Below are 23,115 nucleotides of genomic sequence, written 5' to 3'. Positions count from 1 at the left end.
CTCTGTATAGATGCCTTAATTTATTTAGCCATTCAACTATTGATAGATATTTAGGCCTTCCACAATCATTTGGTTCATGCATAATCTTTTACACCTGTGGAAATGGTTTCCTAAGACTAAGTCTTACTATATTGCCTAAGCTAGTTTTTCTTTGGGAGGTGGTGGTGGTCTGTATACTTTATTTTTTTAGGTGTGGAAATACAGAAATGGATGGGGAACTAACTTTAATTTTGATCACAAGTCCTCAAGCTGCAAGTGATTGGGAAGAGGACTCATTCATTCTTCTAGGCTGTGGTTCTCACAGAACGTGTTTTGAAAAGATGGCCTTTTCTGACACCCAGAAAGACTTGGAGGAGGATAAAACGCCCCCTGGGTGTGGTGGGCTCGTGTGATGGGGAAATCATTTGTCTCTATCCAGACAGTCTGGCTCGGGGCTCTGGACCTTTAGTTCTCAGTCACTGTGGCTGGGTAGTGTGTGTGGCAGTCTGGGGATAAGTTTTCAGATGGACAGCATAGCAGCCAACCTGGGAAGCGAGCCTGAAGAAAGGGGGTGGGAGACGGAGTAGGATCCATCACAGGTTGATGCCTGGAGTTGAGGAGGAGGGCACAGAAAGAGGCAGCAAGCCGCCAAGCAGACACCCAAATCTCTTTTATTGGGGGTAGGGAGGAATGGGCCTCAAAGTGGGTCTGGAGTCCTCACTGCACAGCTTGTTCATTGGCACTGCCGCCTGAGTCCTGAGGTTTCATCACATGTGTTAGCTCAGGAGGGCTGGAGAAGGGCTCAATGCGCAGGGCCTCGAAGGCGTCATCTGCTCGGAAGGCCAGGCCCACTGTGGCTGGGGCCTGTGGTCTCGCTGTCTGGCTGGTGAAACCACACTCTCTCAGCGTTTTTCCATCAAGGAGCTGGTCATCCTTGCACAGCCGCTGCTTGTTGGGCAGTGGCTTGAGGATGCCCTCGATGATGTGCTTCAGCTCGAACATGGTGCTAGGTTCCTTGCATCCGTGAAGATGGTGGTCTTGTGACGCGGATCATAAGAAACACGTCCTGGCTGGAGAGATGGCTTAGCGGTTAAGTGCTTGCCTGTGAAGCCTAAGGAGCCCGGTTCAAGGCTCGCTTCGCCAGAACCCACGTTAGCCAGATGCACAAGGGGGCGCACGTGTCTGGAGTTCGTTTGCAGAGGCTGGAAGCCCTGGCGCGCCCATTCTCTCTCTCTATCTGCCTCTTTCTGTCTGTTGCTCCCAAATAAATAAATAAAAATAAACAAAATATTTTAAAAAAGAAACACATCCTAGGGGGTGGCAGGCTTGTGTCAGCACCAGCCTGCGGCTGCCACCCCCTCCCCCCCCCAGTCTGCCTCCCCTGGCCTGCCTGACCTGGCCCCGCCCAGCTGCACCTCCCCCCCACCTGCTCACCATCCTAGGCTAGTCTTGAACTCACAGCAATCCTCCTGCCTCAGCCTCTCAAGTGCTGGAATTACAGGTGTGTGCCACCACACTTGGCTCTAGAAATATCTGAATAAATTTCTAAAAGGTGGAATGGTTGCATCAAATGACATGGACATCTGCAAATTTTGTACATATTGCCAAAATTATCTTCCATAAAGAAGTACCAATTTACATACCTGTCATCGGAGTGGGTTATCAAACTTCTTCACATCCTCAGTCAGATACATGGAAAATGAGATACTAAAAGCTCTGAATATAGCTCAGAGGTAAGTGCTTGCTTAAAATGTGTGAGGCCCTTGGTTCAATTCTAGCACTAAAAGAAAAGCAAGGAACAAAAAAGTAAAGTGAGGTATCATTGTGATGCTAGATTGAATTTCTTTCATAATGAGCAAGTCTGACCACATTTTCTTATGTTTAAGAACCACTTACATTTTATTTTCTTAGAACTGTTTGTTCAGTTGCCCTCCCTTTTTCTAAGGATTTTAGGTTTTTCGAGGTAGGGTCTCACTCTAGTCCCGGATGACCTGGATTTCCCTATGTAATCTCAGGCTGGTCCTGAACTCACAGTGATCCTCCTACCACTGCCTCCCAAGTGCTGGTGTTAAAGGCATGCACCACCATGCCCAGCTCTCAGTTGCCCTTCTTTTCTTGGCTTAATGGTCTTCCCTTTATTAATTTGAAGTAGCTCTTTAATTGGTAAGTAAGTTAGTTCGTTGTAAAGTAGGTTGCAAGTATTTTTTCCCCAGGTTAAAAGATCTTCAAATTTAGTCATAATGTTTCTTATGACTTCTCCATCAGGGCAGGCAGTGAAGTGACTTATACTGAGGGCCCTTTTCTGCTTCTGAATATGAGAGAAGTTTCTTTATTTCTTGCACCATTGCTTATACTCTGAATTCTATTTTGTCATTCCTTGCTAAAACATAATCTGGTAAATGATTATGTGCCGTTTCCAAGTCAACAGATTTTTCAGAATCTGATTAAAACTGAGACCTCATGCCTGAAAATAGATTTACATCTAAACATGCCTACAACTTTGCATCTACTTTTAAAGAGTTCACCACTCACCTGAAGAGCAGTGGGGTTTTGTGTTTTTATTGCTGTTGACTTGTTTTGTGTGTGTGTGTGTGTACATGTGCGCGCATGTGCACATGTGTGTATGCTTGCTGGGGTTTCAATCCAAGACTTTATATATACTATGTATGTAGCATGGCATGAACTCTCGTCATTTATTTATTTAAAACTTCGTTGTATGGACAAATCAAGTGTTTGTCCCATTCCCCTCCTCTTTGTCCCCAGTTCACATAGGACCTTCCTCAGTGGGGTTACTAGTATTCACCATGAGTTTATGGTTTATGAGCTATAAAAGCAGAAGTCAGTCATTGTGTGCATGGGGTGGACAATGCATCTGGATACTCCTTCCCCTTCTGGGTCTCTTACAATCTTTCCATCCTTTCCTTCACAATGTTCCTTGAGTCTTGGTGGGTATTATAAGTCTGTTATAGTGTTATGTTCTCAGCAACCACTGGATTTCTTTTTTTGTTTGTTTATTTTTTATTTATTTGATAGTGACAGAGAGAAAAAGGGAGAGAGAGAGAGAGAGAGAGAGAGAGAGAGAGAGAGAGAGAGAGAGAGAGAGAGGGAGGGAGAGGGAGAATGGGTGTGCCAGGGCCTCCAGCCACAACAAACTAACTCCAGATGCATGTGCCCCCTTGTGCATGTGGCTAACGTGGGTCCTGGGGAATCCAGCCTAGAACCCAGGTCCTTAGGCTTCACAGCTAAGCCATCTCTCTAGCCCCAACTACTGGAATTCTGCTTTGATATGTTTTGAGTGTCCTCAGTGTCTGTCATCATCACTCTGACACATGGTGTCAGCCTCACTGTGAGAGTAGCACTCATGCTTAACTCAACAATTGCTCTATGGCTTCACTTGGACCCTGGCTGATGTGCCAGAGGTGGCTCATTTTATGATAAGAAGTCAGCTATCTTGTCATGTTGATGGATTTTGGTTCTCCCCAGTTTTTGCTGCCTTCTGTAAAAGAGAAAGCAGATTATCCAATGGAGTGTGAGAACAGCATGGGTTAAAGTGGATGAGCATACTTAATTAAGAGATAATGAGTGTAGCCTCTTGGCCACAGAGTAATGGAGTCCATGACACTTGGTTCCCAGTACCAGCTATGAGTTCCCTCCCATTGAGTGGGTCTCTCATTCCAATCAGAGAGCCATTGCTTACCCACCCAAATGGAATGCCACTATTGCACAGGTGTGTACATCTTGTCTGGCTGGTTGATTTTTGTATCTAGCAGAATTCCCTGCTTGTTCACAATGTTGTTGGCCATTTCTCCCCAGAAGCTCCATGACCTTTTTTATATAGCCCTGGGAGTAGAGATGATTCTTGAAATGTGGCCCAAGGACCACCTTGACCAGAGCCTTTTGGGGATCTTATTTAAAGTGTAGACTCAATAGAGTGAAGAGACCAGACTCCACACAAAGACAGGGACATGAAATGTGCATTTAACACATTAAGCAAATTCCATTCCCACAACCTAGGGTACATTGATGGACCCAAGTTTAAAAAGCCCCTGGGCTAGGGAGAAGGCTCAGCAGAGCACTTGCTGCACAAGTTTTAGGACCTGAGTTCTATGCCCAGCATCCACCTTTTGGCATGTTAGTCAGCCATTCTGACCACAAAATGGGGAGCTCCATGTTTAGAAAGATACTCTGTCTCAAGAGAAATAAGGCAGAACAATAGAGAAGGACATTTGATGTGTTCATTTCATTTCTTATTCATGCCCACAGGGCACATTCATCCACACACATGTGAACACACCACACACACACTAAAAGAACCCAGAATGTGTGTTTTTTTTTGAAGAGTTAAGGATTGAACCCAAAGCTTCACACAGGCTATGTGAGCACTCTACCACCATTGAGCTACATCCTTAGCCATTAGAGTATTTGAATTCTGATAAAAAATTTGAAAACTGAAAGCCTTGGAGCTTAAGAGTCAAATGAACCTGTAAACATCGAATGCCTAATGGGAGAAGTGACACTTGTTCAGAGGACTTTTGCATTATAACAAGTAGTCAGCTAATTTTAATATCACCACTGTGTATGTCTATATAGGCAAGTGCTTAAAATAATCATACATATATAGCTGTCTTTAGTGCATTTGTGCATGTGTGTGTGATGTTAATATGTGTGCATGCATATTCATATGCGTGAGTGTGGTGTTTCTGATATGTAGAGTTAAAAAGACCTTTCCAATCTCTGTCTTCCTCCACTCTTATTCCATTAAAATATAAGCAAAGCACATTTTAGCTTGAGGAGGTAAAGGTTCTTTGAAAGGCAAAGAGGCTCATGCAGCCGAGCCCTGAATCACACTGGAAGAGGGAACTGATAAAGGTGATTTGATTATCATTGGACTGACTCCCAGAGTGTACTGAGAGGAGCTAGTCACTTGGCTCTTCTCTGGGAGTCATAGGGTCATTCTTTCATGTTGGTGACACCTTCTCCTATAGACAACCTCCTCCAGGGGACTCAGTGTTCTTCTGTTAACCAATGTCTACTGTTACTTCACATGAATACACTGTGGCCTTGTTACTCTTTTACAGCAGAGTTTCTTAATTGTGTGGGTGTCTACCTAGAATCAAATACTGATACAATTTGCATAGAGTGCTTGGAATCCATAATATTCCTAAAGTCTGTCCAGGAGTCCAGTGGGGCACTGCTTCCCAAACAAGTCATGGGCTGAGGAATATCTGAGTTGCTCATGGAGTGTATTAGAAATCCAAGTCCCAGACTGGAGAGATGGCTGAATGAGTAAGGCGGTTGCCCATAAAGCTTAATGACTCAAGTTCAATTCCCCAGTATGCACAGGTCAAGCCAGATACACAAAGTGGCACATTCATCTAGAGTTTGTTTGCAGTAGCTGGAGGCCTTTGTGCCACCATTCTCTCTCTCTCTCTCTCTCTCTCTCTCTCTCTCTCTCTCTCTCTCTCTCTCTCTTTTTCTCTTTCTTTCTCTGTCCCAGGCATGGGGCACATGCCTTTAATCCCAGCACTGGGGAGGCAGAGGTAGGAGGATGGCTGTGAATTCAAAGCTAGCCTGAGACTACATAGTGAATTCCAGGTCAGCCTGAATGAGAACCTACCTCAAAAAATTAAACAAACAAACGAAAAAGAAATCCAAGTCTCTAGGCTTTACTCCACACTCTGGGGCTTCTGCCTGGACAATGCCACCCACATGATTCTGACATACACTGAAAACTGAAAGGCACGAGTCTGAGTTAAGAACCTGCTAGAGGGTCTTAGCCTGGAGAGATGGCTTAGGGGTTAAGCGCTTGCCTGTGAAACCTAAGAACCCTGGTTCGAATCTCGATTCCTCAGGACCCACGTTAGCCAGATGCACAAGGGGGTGCACACATCTGGAGTTCGTTTGCAGTGGCTGGAGGCTCTACCATGCCCATTCTCTCTCTCTCTGTCACTCTCAAATAAATAAATAAGAATAAACAAAAAATAAAAAAATAAAAAAGAACCTGCTAGAGGGTGTCTTTCCATGTTAACAAATGAAATCCTGGAGTTCCTGTGGGAGTACTATCCAAGGGAAGCCAGTGTGCTCAGGGGAAACCAGTGTGCTCAGGAGACAGGCAAGGTACTGTGGGTGGACTCCATATGTCTTTGAGAGATGAGACTAAGTCACTGAGTTGCTTCATCCCAGACCAGACTATATCAGAGACAATGCTGTGATGTCAGGTAGACAAAAATATACAGTAATGTAGCTTAAGACATATCCTGTGCCTTCCCTTTATTTTCCCCTCCTTTTGCTCTTCTTCTCCCCTCTCCTCCCCTACTTCCCACAGAGCCTTATGTATTCCAGGCTGGCCTGACCTCTCTCTCTCTCTATGTAATGGGGGATGCTCTTGAACTTCTTTTCCTCCTGTATCCTGAGTGCTGGCATGCACCACTATGCCCCATTTATGTGGTGCTGGGGGTCAAATGGAAGGCTTCTTGCATGCTAGGCAAGCACTCCACCAACTGAGGTACATCCCCAGCCCTGGATTGTCTTTCTATAAACAGCCTAGCTGAACCCTCAAAAATCTAAACATAGGCTTATAAATTTGACAGCGGCCAGCCTGCAACTGCTCAACAAGGAAGGAGACTCAGGTGAATGAAAGCTTAGATAATAACAAGCCATCTGGTCATGGCAGCCTGCCTAAGATTTAGCAGGCTTATGAGTATGTGGAAGAAAGGCACCTCTCCTCCTGCTTCATTCTCTAGCCATGGCCCCCAGATCTCTCAAAGCAGAATCGGAAGAGGGTACTCTCTGGCTAGTTGCCTGACTGTCAAGGCCAGATCCTCTGTGTCCTGCTGCTTTTTATCTAATAAGTAATCTTTGAGGAGGTGGAAGGCCAATCCCCCTATGATTTGTGGCAGCAGGGAAGGAGGTAGGCATGGTGAGTAGGCAGCTTTTGTGCACACAGGAGAGAAAGGCTCCACTCAAGAGCCACAGCTCTATCTTCATAACAAGAGAGACATACTATAGTTTGATTCTTGGAGAAACAATGTATTTCGAAGTGATCACTTTGATGGAAGGGCTGTTTTACATCCCAAGACTCAGCTGATCTGTGAGTTCCAAGAGGAGTCATTCAGCCTCAGTGAAACAAACAAGGATCAATACACACACATAGACTGCTTTCTAAATAACACTTCTTTTCATTTTTAAAATTTTACTATTTATTTATTTATTTATTTGAGATAGAGAGGGAGAACGGGCACGCCAGGGCCTCCCCCCACTGTAAGCGAACTCCAGACACATGCGCCACCTTGTGTATCTGGCTTCCGTGGGTTCTGGAGAATCAAACCTGGGTCCTTTGGCTTTGCAGGCAAGTGCCTTAACCCCTAAGCCATCTCTACAGTCCTCTTTATTTCTTTTTGAGGTATGGTAGGGTCTTGCTCTAACCCAGGCTGACCTGGAATTCATTATATAGTCTTAGTCTGGTCTCAAACTCATAGCAATCCTCCTACCTTTGCCCCCCTAGTGCTAGGATTAAAGGCATGCTCCACCACGCCTGGCATTTCTTTATTTTTTGAAACAGCCTTTCACTCTCAGACAAGCCCAGGCTTGCTTGGAACATGCTATGTAGCCCAAGGTGGCCTTAAACTTACAACAGTCTTCCTGCCTCTGACTCCCAAGTGCTGAGATTATAGGCATGACACCATACCTAGCTCAAAGCAAGACTTCTTTCTAATTTACTAGTGATTTTCTCATTTTCTAATGACTTCTGTGAGTTCTACCTGTCTGTAGCAGTAAATGTTTCCTGTTGCTGTGGCTTAGGTGGGAAGCTAATTTCCCATCTCCAGACCATTTAGGCTCTGCCCTGAGCTTAAAATCTTCCCCTTTGAGGGTGTGGCCGGCCATTAGGGCATGCATTCTCCATAGTTTTCTCCCCTCAAAGAGATGGAAATTGACTCTTTGGGTAAGGGGATCTTGGATATTACAGCAATAGTTACTACTCTAAGGACAGCAGCACAAAACTAGATTTAAACTACATGTACTGTGTTACATTTAGTGGTGACAGATGATTAGAGGAGAAATGTCCTAAACTATTCAGTAGCGGAACACTCACTAAGGAGTAAAAATGTTTTAGAAATAGTGGGCAAAGGGTTGGAGAGATGGCTCAGTAGCTAAAGATATTTGCTTGTAAAGCCTTATGTAATGGCCCAGGTTGAATTCCCCAGTACTGACATAAAACCAGATGTACAAAGTGGTATAAGCATCTGGTGTTCAGTTACAGTGGTAGCAGCCCCTGGCATGCCCATATTCTCTCTCTCTTTCTCTCTCTTTGTCTTACTGTCTGTCTCATAAATAAATAAATAAATATTTTTAAAAAATAAATATTGGGCTAAAAAGGATAAGGAACATCCAACTGCAATGTCAAGTTCTGTCACCAGTCTTGGTGTAAATTCAGTCCATCTTGGCCTCTGCTTCTCTGGCCATTGCTTTAATAAGCCAATAAAATAACAATTTCCTAAGCAGACAGCCTTCGCTGAGTCATTTAGAGGGGAGCAGTAGGTTGAAGGATGACGAGAAGCTGAAGATTTGTGAAGGGTGGCTGGCTCATAACCCAATTAGAATTCCAAGGGATGAAGCCCAGAGCCTAAATTAATTTAGAACGGCGGCTTATCTCTCCAGCACTCACCTCAGAATTTATAGCATCTCTTTCCTTCTCAAATTACATGAAGGTACTCTAAATTAGAGAAGGGTTCTGAATGATCTTTGCCACCAGTTGTTGATGTCAGATAGCAAAAGGGCTTCCCACCATCCAGTTGGGGCATTGGTTTCCTAAGTGAAGAGTCTTTGCTCTCTCAAAACTTCCCAGAGCAGGCCTCTCTGGAAGGCAGTGCATTCTCCCACAGGGTTATCATGTTTCAAGTCTGTAGGTGGATGAGTATAGGCCTTGATCCCAAGTGCTTCTTCTGGGCCTCTTCTCTTCCCCTTCAAACCAAATCCCCTAATCCTTTGAAACTTCTATCTAACAAACCCATTTTCTCCTTGAATCTTATGACCACCGACTGGTCCCCTCATTCAGTGAATTAACAACCACTGGCATCTGCCTTCTTTTTCATCCCAATCCTACTTTTGCATCTCTATTTAGCACTTTGGAAAGCTAGTCAACAATTTCCCTAAAGGAAATGATGTGTGTGTTTGTATAATATACATATATTTATAGATTTGTTTACTTTTTGTTGGTTTGTTTCAAGGTAGGGTCTTACTCTAGCCCAGGCTTTCCTGAATCTCACGCCATAGTCCCAGGCTGGCCTCAAATTCACAGTGGTCATCCTACTTCTGCCTACCTAGAGATGGGATTAAAGGTGTGTGCCACTATGCCCTGCTTGTTTGCTTTTTAAGACAAGGTCTATTCACCTCAGGCTGCCTTGGAAGTCATTGTATAGCCCAGGCTGACCTTAAGCATGCTACCCATCTCATCGAGTGCTCAGAATACAGTCCTGTGTCGCCACACCTTGCTGAAAAAAAAAATTAAAGTCACATCATGTCATCCATTTTTCCAAACCCTCCAATCATTTCCTGTCATTTTTGGGTCGAAATTCCTTATTCTCCAGTATGGGTATTTCATAAGGTCCTGTGTGTTCTACATTCTACACACCTCTCATCTCTGTTCTACAGTTTCTGGGTTCTAGAATCCTGTTATGCTCACTTTGGACACCTTGGGAGTCCCTGAACTCACTAGATTATTTCCTTTCACCAGGAAATTTTTATACCTGATTTTTACTTGAATAGGAAAAATTTATGCTTCCATTCCATAATGAAAGTGTCCCTTTAGAGGCATAAAAATGCACCCCTACATTGATTTGACTTTCACATTGAGTATAGGCTACACTCAAATTCACTTTTGTTTCTTAATAATTTTTTTCAATTTATAGTCCTTCAATGGTTGCATAATTATTTACTCTGCAGGTTTGTCAATACATAACACTGTCTTTAAACTATATTTTGTTACTGTATTTTTTGAGGTAGGGCTCACTCCAACCAAGGCTAACCTGGAACTCACTCTGTAGTCCCAGGCTGGCCTACAACCCACAGAGATCCTCCTACCTCTGCCTCCCAAATGCTGGTATTAAAGGCTTGCACCATGATGCCCTAGTTGATGTATATTTGTAGCAGACAGCTTCAGGTTTGCTGAGATGAACTTCCAGACCAGGCACAGTTATGGGTGAAGGGATTTATTGAAACTTACAGATCCAGGAGAAGTTCCATAATGGCAGAAGAAAGTGACCTGCTTTCACAGGACCAAACACAGAAAGAAGCACAAGCCTAAAAGTCAAAAGCCACACAGCACAGCATACTTCAGGAACTCCAGCTAGGCACACCTTGTATAACTTTAGATTGAAATCTCAAATTCACCACACCTTAAGATCTGCCCAGTGATATCGCCTACAGCCAGGTGGCTGTAGATCTAAACTACAAGCTAACAAAACCCTGAATATATTGGGGGCCATATATATTTAAACTGCCACAACTTTTTTTTTTTTTTTTTTTTTTTTTTTTTGGTTTTTCAAGGTAGGGTCTCACTCTGGCTCAGGCTGACCTGGAATTAACTATGTAGTCTCAGGGTGGCCTCGAACTCATGGTGATCCTCCTACCTCTGCCTCCTGAGTGCTGGGATTAAAGGAATGCGCCACCATGCCCGGCTTTAACACGTATTTTTATGTCTTAATTTTTGGCATACAAAATAAGGGGTTTTGTTGTGACATTTTCACACATAATATGTCACACTCTATTTGTATTTGTGCCTCCACCCCCTCACTGTTCCCCTTTCTTGGCACTTGTTGGTCTCCTTGCCTTCCCAAATAACTCCTCTTCTGCTGTCATAACTCACTTTCAGCAAACAGAATGCAGCAGAAGTGATGGATATCACTTTGTAACTTAACTTACAAACCGACTGTGCTTTCTATGTTGAATATCCTCTAACTTTTCTCCTCATTTGTTCTGAATGAAGCCAACTGCTGTGCTATGGGCTGCCCCATGGAAAGGCCCGTGTAGCAAGGAAGGCCCTGAGTTCTTGTCAGCAAGCTTGCAGGCAGAGCGGAAGTTGGGCCCTCTCTTAGCTAAGCTTTGAGTTGTGGTCCTGGCCAGTCACTTGATCTTAGCCTTGTTAGACAAGCTGAGTGAGACAGGGGCAAGCAACTGAATTGAACTCAGATTCCTGACGTACTGACATTGTGAGACTAAATATTTGTTATTTTAGACCTTTACACTTTGCTGCCTAGAAATAAATAGCTCATAAGATTCTTTAAAAATAAAAATAAAACATCTTGAATAAGGGAACTATAGGTGATCTCAACATCTAACCATGTAACATTTTCATCCTCAGTTGCCCTATAAGCCATTTTTTTGGTTATACCCTTGACCTTGTTACTCTCCAGGATAGCTCCTCCTCTAAGATCATGCGTTAGGATGTCCCACTCATCACCATACCGTTCCAATCTTCTTTGTTTTGTTTGTTAGTTTTTGAGGTAGGATCTTGCTTTAGCTCAGGCTGACCTGGAATTCACTATGTAATCTCAGGCTGGTCTCATATTATTAAAGGTGTGCACCACCACACCCAGCCCTTCCAAACTTGTTATTTACTGGACTATTAAAGAAGTGATGTCAGGGTAATACCCTGGAAAGGAGAAGAAGGAAAAAAGTCAGGTAAATTATTTGTGCAATGCAAACCCAGTGCCAGACCTGGCCAAACTTGCAGAAAAGCTCTGAAGCTGCAACGACCCTTCAGTCTTGCTCTGAGTTGGCTCAAGATGGCTGCTGTCTCAGTCCTCTAATGTAGATTATTAGGGAAGTAGTGAGATGATAGAGGTAGCTCTCTGTATATAGGAGGCCATCTCTGAAGGGTTTGGCAGCCCAGCTGAGGGCAGCCTCTCACACTGTTCCTAGCAGCTGGTGAAATGAGTTCTTTGTGCATTACAGTGTCCACCCCAACCCACTCCATTGGCTTTTTTCCTATACTCATTTCCTATACTCATTCAGTACATCTATCATTGTTCATCACTCCAACAATACACAATTACCCTCAAATCTTAGTTCCATTGTGTTTGTGGTTTATCTGGGTGAAATCTCCAACTTTCGGTGACTTCAAGTAACTTTCTATTCCTGGGCTGCCGAACATAGAGAAAATCAAATAAGCATAAATATTGGTATTTCCATAAGCTGTGGTCTACCAATCCTAGCAAGTTCCCTTTGTCAGTATTCTTCCATTCAACACTACAGCTAGTTCAAACCTCCATATTCTTTTTTTAGTTTTTAGTTTTTGCTTTTTGTAAAAATTTTTATTATTTACTTGCAAAGAGAGAGAGAGAGAGAGAGGAACACACAGAGATAGAGAATGAGGCCTCTAGTCACCAAAAACAAACTTCAGACACATACACCTCCTTGTTTATCTGGATTTACATGGGTACTAGGAATCAAACCCAGGCCATCAGTCTTTGAAATCAAGCTCCTTTAATCATTGAGCCATCACTCCAGCCCTTCAACCTCCATATTCTTCAAAGCATTTCACTTCCTACTTCACTTCCCATCCACACCCAAACCTTAACTTTAGTTCATAGAGGAAGTCATTATAAGAAGAGAGTTTCTTGGGCTGGAGAGATGGCTTAGCGGTTAAGCGCTTGCCTGTGAGGCCTAAGGATCCCGGTTCAAGGCTCGGTTCCCCAGGTCCCACGTTAGCCAGATGCACAAGGGGGCGCACGCGTCTGGAGTTCGTTTGCGGTGGCTGGAAGCCCTGGCGCGCCCATTCTCTCTCTCTTCCTCTATCTGTCTTTCTCTCTGTGTCTGTCGCTCTCAAACAAATAAATAAAAAAAAAATTAAAAAATAAAAAATAAGAAGAGAGTTTCTCTAATTTTCTGCTAACAAATCTCCAGACAGGCAAGATCTATTAATTTTATCTCTCAAATAACTTCCTTCCTTTTTGGTATTTTGGGGTAGGGCCTCACTGTTGCGCAGGCTGCCTGTAATTCACTCTGTAGTCTCAGGCTGGTCTCAAACTCACAGTGATCCTCCTACCTCTATCTCCCCAGTGCTGGGATTAGAGACGTGTGCCACCACACCTAGCTTCAAATAACTTTCAATTCCATTCACTTCTCCATTTCAGGATATTATCCTCTTAGTTTTTTTACAAAAAGATTTAATTAATTTTTATTTATTTATTTGAGAGTGACAGACAGACAGAGAGAGGCAGAGAGAGAGAGAGAGAGAGAGAGAGGGAGAGAGAGAGGGAGAAGGAGAGATAATGGGCACTCTAGGGCCTCTGGCCACTGCAAATGAACTCCAGATGCATGCACCACCTTGGTCATCTGGCTTATGTGGGTACTGGGGAATCGAGCCTTGAACCAGAGTCCTTGGGCTTAAAAAGGAAGTTCTTTTTTTTTATTGACTAAAAGCAAGTTCTTAACTGCTAAACTATCTCTTCAGCCCATACTCTTAGTTTTTTGAGTAATTGCAACTGCCTTCAAACTGTTCTTCTTGATTTTAGAGTTCTCTTTGTTCCCATAGGAGTTAAATGTTCTCTCTACTCCATACATAAAGCTCTCTCTTTGCTCAGAATACTTTTCTTTTTCCACAAATTGCTTCATCATGGATAACCCACCCTCTCTGTTTGGGTTACACCTTAATTGACCCCTCAGGAAGAACTTGCTTTATTCTCCAAGAGAAATATCCTGTGCTATCTTTATTTCATAGTACCTATAATTTTTCTTTTTCATAACACTTACGTATTTTGTATTACTTATATTTTGCTGTGTAACAAATTACCCCCAAACTAAGTGACTTAAAAGATAAAAACATCCATTATCTCAGTATCTCTGGGTAAAAAGTGGCCTAGCTGGTAATTCTGATTTTTGCTTTCACTTGAGGTTGTAGATATGCTATCAAAGGAGACTATAGTTATCTGAAAGCTTCCTTGGGCCTTGAAGATTGATCACTCATATAGATTTTGGCAGAGGTCTCAGTTCCTTGCTAGGTAGACCTTTTTACAGGGCTTCCTCAGTGACATAATATAGTAGCAGCTTTTCCCAGTATGAGTTATCCAAGAAAGGAAGCAGGAAGGAAACAGCAATACGTCCGTGATAAAGTCTCAGACGGCACACATAATTACTTTTGTCAGCTTATTTCTATTTGTTAGAAGTGAGTCATTAAGTCCAGCCCACTTTGAAGGGGAGAGGGATTAAGTTCTACTTCTTGAGGTGAAAAGCATCAAATAATGTGCCTCCTCTGTCAGGGCCTGAGGCATAATGGAAGCTCAATAAGTATTTCCTTAGTGAAGAATGAATAAATAACTCTTATTACAGTTGAGGAGAAATTATTATCCAATAATATTTTATAAACTGTTAACCTCTTGGGTCAAACTAGTTGAGTAGATTAGCCCTAGGGAGAAGAGGGTTGGAGGTGAAGATGGGCAGAATTAGATGACAGGAGGAACCATCACCTAATGCTCAGAAGTTATTCTATGAGAACCCTGAAAGTTGGAGTAGATCCTTAAGTGTCTGTTACAGGAGGATCCACATTCTCCTCTTTTTTTTTTTTTTTTTTTTTTTTTTTTTTGAGGCAGAGTATTACTGTAGCCTAGGTTGATCAGGAATGCATTCTATAGTCCAGGGTGGCCTTGAACTCATGATGAGCCTCACAAGGATGGAATATTATTTTTTTATTATTAGTTATGGACATATTCAGTGTGTAAACAGCCATGTTGGTACCATCATTAGCCTCCTCCCTGTCCTCCCACCTCTGAAGGGACCCTCCTCATTGGGGATTGTGGGTCATGCATTGTGGGGGAAGCCATCAATTATGGGGAAGAGGCAATGTCTCCATGTGTAATGTCCCAACTTGTCACTCTAACAATCTTTCTGGCCCCTCTTTCATGAATTTCCCTGAGCCATGTTGGGTTCATTTCAGGTCTACTTCAGGGATGAGGTCTTGGGACCTTCTGTGTCTGGATATCTGGTTTGGTAGGAGTTGAGTATTCTCTGTGTCTATCTCCTTCACCCTTGTGCTGGTACCAGGTTCACCAAGAAAGCAGCATTCTTGCTCATTTCCCAGATTCTTGATTTGATTTGATTCATTGTAACAGGATGGAAAAGATAGTAACCCCACAGTAGTGGGAGCAGAGTTCCTACAAAATATAGACTAACCACACTCATTTGGGGAAATCAGAAAAAGTACAAGAAGGTGACATCAATCCAATTAATTAATGAGAAACTCTTGGGGTTGGGAAGATGACATAGTGGCTAGATGTGCTAACTTGTAACGTCTGAGGGCCTGGGTTCAATTCCCAAGCCACCCATGTAAGCCGGATGCAAAAAAAAAAAAAAAAAAAAGATGCAAGAATCTAGTGTTCCTTTGCAGTGAGAAGAGGGCCTGGCATACCCCCATATCCAAATAAATAATAAATCAGTTACTTAATAATTTAAAAGAAACTCTGTCAAAGCATTTTCTTCAAAAGAGAAATTACAGAAAATAAAAGAAAGGGTTAGTAGTCACTATAGGTACTTATCAACCAATTGCCACATGTGGATCTTATTTTTTCTAATTCAAGAAAACTGCAAAGAGCACTTTGTATGTTGGATGGTTAATGATACTGAGGAGTTTGTGCTTACATACCATGTGAGATGATATATTATTTTAAAATTTAAGAAATATTTGAGACAAGATCTTACTTTCTATCTCCACCTGGCTTAAGACTCATTATATCCTTCAGGTTGACCTTGAACTTGACATCCTCCTGCTTCAGACACTGAAGTGCTGAAATCATAGGTGTATACTACTGCATGAATACAAGGTCTTTTCTTTAAAAATAGTTCTTGTCGGGTGTGGTAGTGCAATCCTTTAATCTCAGTGCTCAGGAGGCAGAGGTTGGAGGCTTACGGTGAGTTCGAGGCCAACCTGAGACTACATAGTGAATTTTAGGTCAGCCTGGGTTAGAGTGAGACACTACCTTGAAAAACAAAAACAAAACAAAACAAATAGTCCTTATTATTTGGAGACACATAGTGACATCGTTGCAGACAAATGATGCAATGATGGATTTGTTTGAAAATAATGCCAAGGATACGGATGTAACAACATTGACCATGCATGGGAAATTCTTTAAGCTGAATGATGGGTAAGTGGGGGGCAAAACACTACTCTTTTGGCTTCTGGAAAATCTTTGAAATATTCATTTAAAAAGTCACAAAAGGAGTAAGAAGAGGTATCAAAAATCATAGACAACTAGAATCAGATTGTTAAGCTATATGTCCTAACTTCAAGCAGGAAAGATCCTGGTTAAGAGATGCTCCACCCTCCTGTGATACCATCATATCAACATATGGCCTCCAAAAATGATACAGAAGGGAAGAAAAGACAGGAGGGGTTTGGGACGTGTTTTGAAGGGCTGGGCCTAGGAGTGGCTTACAACACTTCTATTCATATTGTGTTGGGTAGAAGCCAGCCACATGGCCGTAGCATAATGGAAGATGGAAAATGCACACTTGGGAAGAAGCTGAAACAGATTTGATGAGCACATACCATGCTTTGTGCCATAATAAGTAACTGACATTCCACGTGCTTCAGTCTGCTCCCCAGTAGCATGGAGGAGATTACTATAGGCATATTTCATAAGTGTATTTTAAGTATTAAGTGAATTGAATTACATGTAAAGCTCTCTTAATCCATTGGTCAATCTTTGTGTGTATGTACATGTGTGAGATGGTGCTTGTATGTGTATGGCTGCACATGCACATATGTGTGTATGCACATATGGAGGCCAGAGGGAAACACTGGGTAATATTTTTCAGGAATACTGTCCACCTTTTTTTATTTTTGGTTTTTCAAAGTAGGGTTTCACTGTAGCCCAGGCTGACCTAGAATTCACTATGGAGTCTCAGGGTGGCCTCTAACTCACAGCAATCCTTCTACCTCTGCCTCCCGAGTGCTGTGATTAAAGGCATGTGCCACCATGCCCAGCTGACTACCTGGTTTTTGAGACAGGGTTTCTCCTTGGCCTGGCCTGGTGCTCACCAAGTAAGGTAAACTGACTGGCCAGTGAACCCCAGGAGTCCACCTGTCTCTTCCTTCCCAGCATTGGGATCAGACATACATATACCATCACATCTAGCTATTTATATTTATATTTATTTATTTGAGAGAGAAAGGGAGAGATAGGGAAAGAATGGGCACACCGAGGCCTCTATCCATTGCAAATGAACTCCAGATGCATGAGCTATTTTGTGCATCTGTCTTACATGGGTACAGGGGAATTGAACCTGAGTCCTTAGGCTTCACAGGCAAGCACCTTAACCACTAGGCCATCTCTCCAGCCCACATCCAGCTTTTTTATAATTAAAAAACAAACAAACATGGATTCAGGGAATCAAACACAATTCTTTATGCTTTTACAGTCATACTGACTAAGATATCCCCTCACTCTTATTTTTTGAGACAGAGTCTCACTAGTCAAGCCAAGCCGGCCTTGAAGTCATGATTTTCTGCTCCAGTCTCTTGAGCACTCGAATTACCATTGTATACCAGATTTCTTTTACTTATGTATTCTGTGTAAAGGTGGGTCTTGACACATGGGCAAAGTTACTGATAGTAAAACTATACTGAGAAATTGGTAATGTGGTATGTTTTACATAAAGACTAGGCAGCCTGAAAAGAGTAAAATGTGATGCGTGTGTGTGTGTGTGTGTGTGTGCGTGTGCGTGTGCACGCGCACACACGCACACACACACAGAGGCATTGTGGGAGGTTTGTCGCCTAAATTTGGCAAGCATTGAACCATCATTGAAAAGTAAGAAAACAAGTTACTTAGTATTAAAATGCTGGAAGTGCTACTGCTTAACATTTAGTTCAACCTCATTTTACAGAAAATGTGATTGAGTCAGAGGATCTGGTACTACTATTCACTGGTGGCTTGGCTGAGATGAATTCAGACTCCTTGACTTGACAACCTTCGTTGTTTGCACTATGCATTGCCCATCTCAAGAGCTATAAGAGACTTTAGGAAGACAAGTTTGTCAGATTCCAAATTCAAGTTTACAATTAACTTATTATGGACAGTTACTTCATGTCTCCATCACAGTTTCCTCTTTCTTAAAATGAAGGTTGGACCATGTGATCTGTAAGATCCTTCTATCTCTAAAATCAGAATTAAATTGAAAAAACATTGGAACCACCAAGTAGTGATGCATACCTGAAATTCTAGCACTTCGGAATTGGAGGCAGGAAGATCAGGATTTCAAGTCTTTCTCAGCTACATGTTATGTAGCTTGTGGTTAGGTTTTACAAACCAGTTTTATACTGTAGTTACCTTTTCATTGCTGGGACAAAACACCGGACCAAAAACAGCTGATGGCAGGACCATTTCAGTTTGACTTGCAGCTTCAGCATGGCAAGGGAAAGCAGAGCAGAGCAAAAGGCAGCCACATATCCAGATGGAAGTAGTCTGAGTGAGCTGCACATCACGTCTTGCCACAGTACCTGGTGGAAAGCAGCAAGAGTGAGATGCTGAGCATTGGCAAACTGGCTAATGAAATTGAAGGTCTACACCCAGTGACACACCTTGTCCAGCAAAGCTCTACCTCCCAAACTGCCACATGCTTTTCAAAACACATGAGGCTATGGGAGATATCTCACTCAAACCACCAAATTCTGCTTCTGGTCCCCATGGGCTCATGACCATCTCATGATACAAAATTCAATTTAGCCCAACTGTAAGCATCTTCATAGTCTTTATAATTCCCAACACTGTTAAAAAGTTCAAAGTCCAAAGTCTCTTCTGAAACTAAAGACAGTCTCTTAACTGTAAGCACTGCAAAACAAAACAAAAATGTACAAAAAGGCCAGCCAGCTTGGAGCTACATGAGACATTATCTTAAAAAAAAATAGTGGAACTATTTCCCAATCTAAGACATTGACTGATACTTCTTCCACTATCACTTATTATCCTAGGTTAAAGCCCTAAATTTTCAGCTGTGAATATGGTTGCTAGAATCAATCTTACATTTTTCAGTCCCATAGAGGGATGAGTGGCTATGTAGGTATGATCTGGGCAGTGGGTTATAGTTTATGTGATTATGATAGATGGAATGTTCAGGAAGTATTCTTCAAAGAAGCAGACTTCAAAGAAAAATCTTTCTGCCCTTTTCTTCTTGCTTCTTGAAGGAATGCAGACATGCCGGCTGGAGCAAGCATCTTGATTCATGACATGCCATCAGCAGTCCATGTGTGCAAGGCATGTGTTTAGAAATACAGAGCAAGAGAATAGGATAATTCTGGATCCCAGTGATTATAAAGGTAATACACTAACCCTGGGCTTCCTATAGTGTGTGAAATAAATACCTACTTCATTTAAGTTATGGTAATTTTGAATGCTGTGTTCCTTGTGGTTTAACATATATTATTAACTGATCCAGGAGACAATTGAGGTACCAGATGGGACTGAGAGCCTGAGCTATCATCAGGTTGGCAGCAGTCACTCTAGAAAGTGCAAATGAGTCCAAGATGATAGCAAGGTTATAAGACTGAATGACCATTATCAAAAACAGGGAAGTCAAGGGAGCCCTGGCTTGAGGGAGGAGATAATGAATTTGGTTTTTTACTTGACTGCAGGTTTCGTCAAAAGAGATCATGAATATGTAGTGCCCAAATGACAACTGCCTGTATTTATTTATTTATTTATTTATTTATTTATTTATTTATTTATCTACTTGTGAGAGACAGAGACAAAGAGGAAGATGGAGAGAAAGAATGGAGTTACCAGGGCCTCCAACCACTGAAAATGAATTCCAGAAGCATGTACCACCTTGTGCATCTGGCTTTATGTGGGTACAGGGGAATCAAACTGGGATCCTTAGGCTTTACAAGCAAATACCTTAACCACTGAACCATTTCTCCAACTTGACAACTGCTTTTAGAGACACCTGTGTAATCAGGAAGTCAGCCTCTTTTCAAAGGCCTTTCTTGCTGCTCTTGTTGAAAATCCACACGTATTTTTATGCTTAGGAACATGTTCATACATGTGAGATCACTCTAGTCTTCTCCCCAAATCCCTTTGTCATTGATTCTTCCCTCTTCCAAAACTAAGATATCACTTTAGACCATGCGCAATTGTCCTCTGCTGGTGGCCATTCCTGTGACTGAGTGGTAGGCAGAAAGACAGTTGGCCTTTCCTCAAATTTCAACTCACTTGTCACCTTAGCCATGGAGCAGTACAACTTATGCCAACGTATATAAATTTCCCAACATCTGGTTCTAACTAGACTGTCAAGTAAGCTTCCCAGAACCACTATAGCACACATGCAGACATAATACTTGTGAGTTGACTCTAAGATGACCCTTAATAATTCCCATCTCCTGATACATCCCTGTGTAATCTCTTCCTTTGTTATAGACTGACATAAACTTTCTTCAGATAATTGAAAGTCATTTCTGTGAGTATGTTAGTATGACTTTTTTGGGGGGGGATCCTGAGGTAGGGTCTTACTCTAGCTCAGACTGACGTGGAATTCACTACATAGTCTCAGAGTGGCCTCGAACTCTCAGTGATTCTCCTACCTGTGCCTTCTGAGTGCTGGGATTAAAGGTGTGCGCCACCACGCCCAGCATGTTAGTATGATTTTAACTCTGTCTTGGTAGCTGGATTAGTTTGACTACTTTCATAGCTTTCATGATTTGATGAAGTGATCCAAAAGACTCACTTGGCAAGAAACCCAGCACAGTTCCTAGCCAAGAGTAAACAAAAGCTTATCAGTCCAAACACCAGCGAAGAACTGAATTACACAACCAACCTCATGAGCTTGGTCATGAACCCTTCCTTCGTTGAACTTTCTAATTAGATTCCAGTCCTGGTTGACACCTTGATTGCAACCTTAAGGAAGGATCTGAACACAGGAGTGCCAGCTAAGCCATAATCAATTTCCAACCTGCAGAAACTATGAAAACAAATAGTTATTATTGTCAGCTGCTAAGTTTTTGGTAATGTGTTAAACAGCAAGAGATGTGCATCCTGCATGCCCAAATCTCTATCATGCATACCCATTTATGCAATGCTATGCATTCAGACAATATCAGTCCATTCGTTCAACAATCACATAATGGTGTACTACGTGTGGTCACAGCTCTTACAAATAAACAATTATATATATAGTATTTTGTAAAGTATTTTGTCAATACTTTCTGTTCTGTCTAGTAGAGCTTAATTTAATTCTAGGTTTACTCTGTGACTTGTCGCCTTCTTTTATATTGGTATGGCAAGTTCCTCTTAAAGTTGTGCTGGGAATCTAAACAAAATCAATTTTGAAGTCTCTAGATAGGCAAAGATCCCTCTCTTAAAAGCTCCAACTTTATTCCATTGAGATCAGCTCACAGAGTTACTTGGGTCTTCATTTTGACTTTCCAGCATCCAGAAAATGGGTTTCCCACTCTGGGTTTCTCAGACTACCCATGATTCAATTCTTTTCTTTTCTTTTCTTTTCTTTTCTTTTCTTTTCTTTTCTTTTCTTTTCTTTTCTTTTCTTTTCTTTTCTTTTCTTTTCTTTTCTTTTCTTTTCTTTTCTTTTCTTTTCTTTTCTTGTCCCGTCCCGTCCCTTCCCTTCCCTTCCCTTCCCTTCCCTTCCCTTCCCTTCCCTTCCCTTCCCTTCCCTTCCCTTCCCTTCCCTTCCCTTCTTTTCTTTCCTTTCCTTTTGAGGTAGGGTCTCACTATAGCTCAGGCTGACCTGGAATTCACTACATAGACTCAGGGTGGTCTTGGACTTATGGTGATCCTCCTACCTCTGCCTCTCAAGTGTTGTGATTAAAGGCATGTGCCACCGTGCCTGGTGACTCCATTCTTCCTGTAATTTAATTCCCCCATCTGGACGTATTTCTGAAAACTTCTATGCTCTTCCTCCTGCTTGGTAACTTTTCTGACAAATGCTTAGTGTTCATATACCGACTTTACTTAGTATAGTTGCCTATACTATAATTTTGTCAACCAGTAATCCTAAACTGAAGGAATATATACTTTTAAATAGAATATATTTTTATTTATTTATTTATTTTTGTTTTTCCAAGGTAGGGGTTTACTCTAGCCCAGGCTGACCTGGAATTCACCATGCAGTCTCACAGTGGCCCTGAACTCATGGTGATCCTTCTACCTTTGCCTCCTGAGTACTGGGATTAAAAGAATGTGCCACCATGCCCAGCTGGAATATATTTTTATATGCACAGCATTTTTAAGTTTTTTAAAATATTTCAAAATTATTTTTAATTAAAAATATATATATATATGTTTGTTTTTCGAGGTAGGGTTTCACTTTAGCCCAGGCTGATCTGGAATTCACTATGTAGTCTCAGTGTGCCCTCAAACTCATGGTGATCCTCCTACCTTTGCTTCCTGAGTGCTAGGATTAAAGGTGTGTGCCACCATGCCTGACTTATTTTTTATATTTTTGAGATGAGGGTCCTGCTAGGCATCTCAGGCTTGAGTGAATTTTCCATTCTCTTATCTTAACATTTTAGATTCTAGGATTACAAATTTTGTGCAAACATATCTAGTTGTTGTATTTTACTTTGTGGGTAACATGAGTTAAATGTATATATTGATGGATTCAATATGATATTTCAACATTTGCATGAAGTATGTACTGATAAAATCCAGAAGTACGTTTTGTGGGTAATGTGAGTGGCGTGTGTGTGTATATGTAGGTGTTTGTGTGTGAGAATGTGGTATATGAACATGTGTGTGCAGATGTATACACCCTGTGCACTTGTGTACAGAGTCCAGGAGATATCACGTGTCTTCCTCTATCACACTTTTGCCTTATTTCCTTGAGACAGAGTGTCTCACTGAACTCAAAGCTCTTCATTTTTCAGGTAGACTGGCTGACCAGGAAACCCCAATGGTCCTTCTGTCTCTGCTCCCCTCAGCACTGGCATTACAGAAAACCCTTTTACTACCTGAGCAATCTCATCAACCTCCAGAAAATAAAATTTATTATCAACTATAAAGTTCTCTACTTTTGTCCAAGACTCCCCAATCTCACTATGGCAGGTTGTTACAGCCTGATGACACGGCCTGGGACCTGAGCGCAGCCAGACATTCTGTTACACTCATGAACTCACAGAACAAGATTGAGCCT

The 23,115-nt window shown here is 42.0% G+C and overlaps 1 protein-coding gene across 1 annotated transcript in view; it reads right to left on the bottom strand.

Annotated features, from left to right (window-relative positions):
• Nucleotides 1–696: 696 nt before the first annotated feature.
• LOC101604173 (elongin-B-like) overlaps nucleotides 697–23,115 on the bottom strand; it is a 57,481-nt gene continuing 35,062 nt past the window's right edge. The window contains 3 exon segments of the mRNA XM_045139922.1: nucleotides 697–998; nucleotides 1,001–1,027; nucleotides 1,030–1,049. Coding sequence (XP_044995857.1) covers nucleotides 697–998; nucleotides 1,001–1,027; nucleotides 1,030–1,049 — 349 coding nt within the window.

The sequence above is a fragment of the Jaculus jaculus genome, chromosome X, assembly GCF_020740685.1.
Source record: "Jaculus jaculus isolate mJacJac1 chromosome X, mJacJac1.mat.Y.cur, whole genome shotgun sequence".
In the NCBI taxonomy this organism is placed as follows: domain Eukaryota; kingdom Metazoa; phylum Chordata; class Mammalia; order Rodentia; family Dipodidae; genus Jaculus; species Jaculus jaculus.
This window is presented reverse-complemented; position numbering and strand designations above follow the sequence as displayed.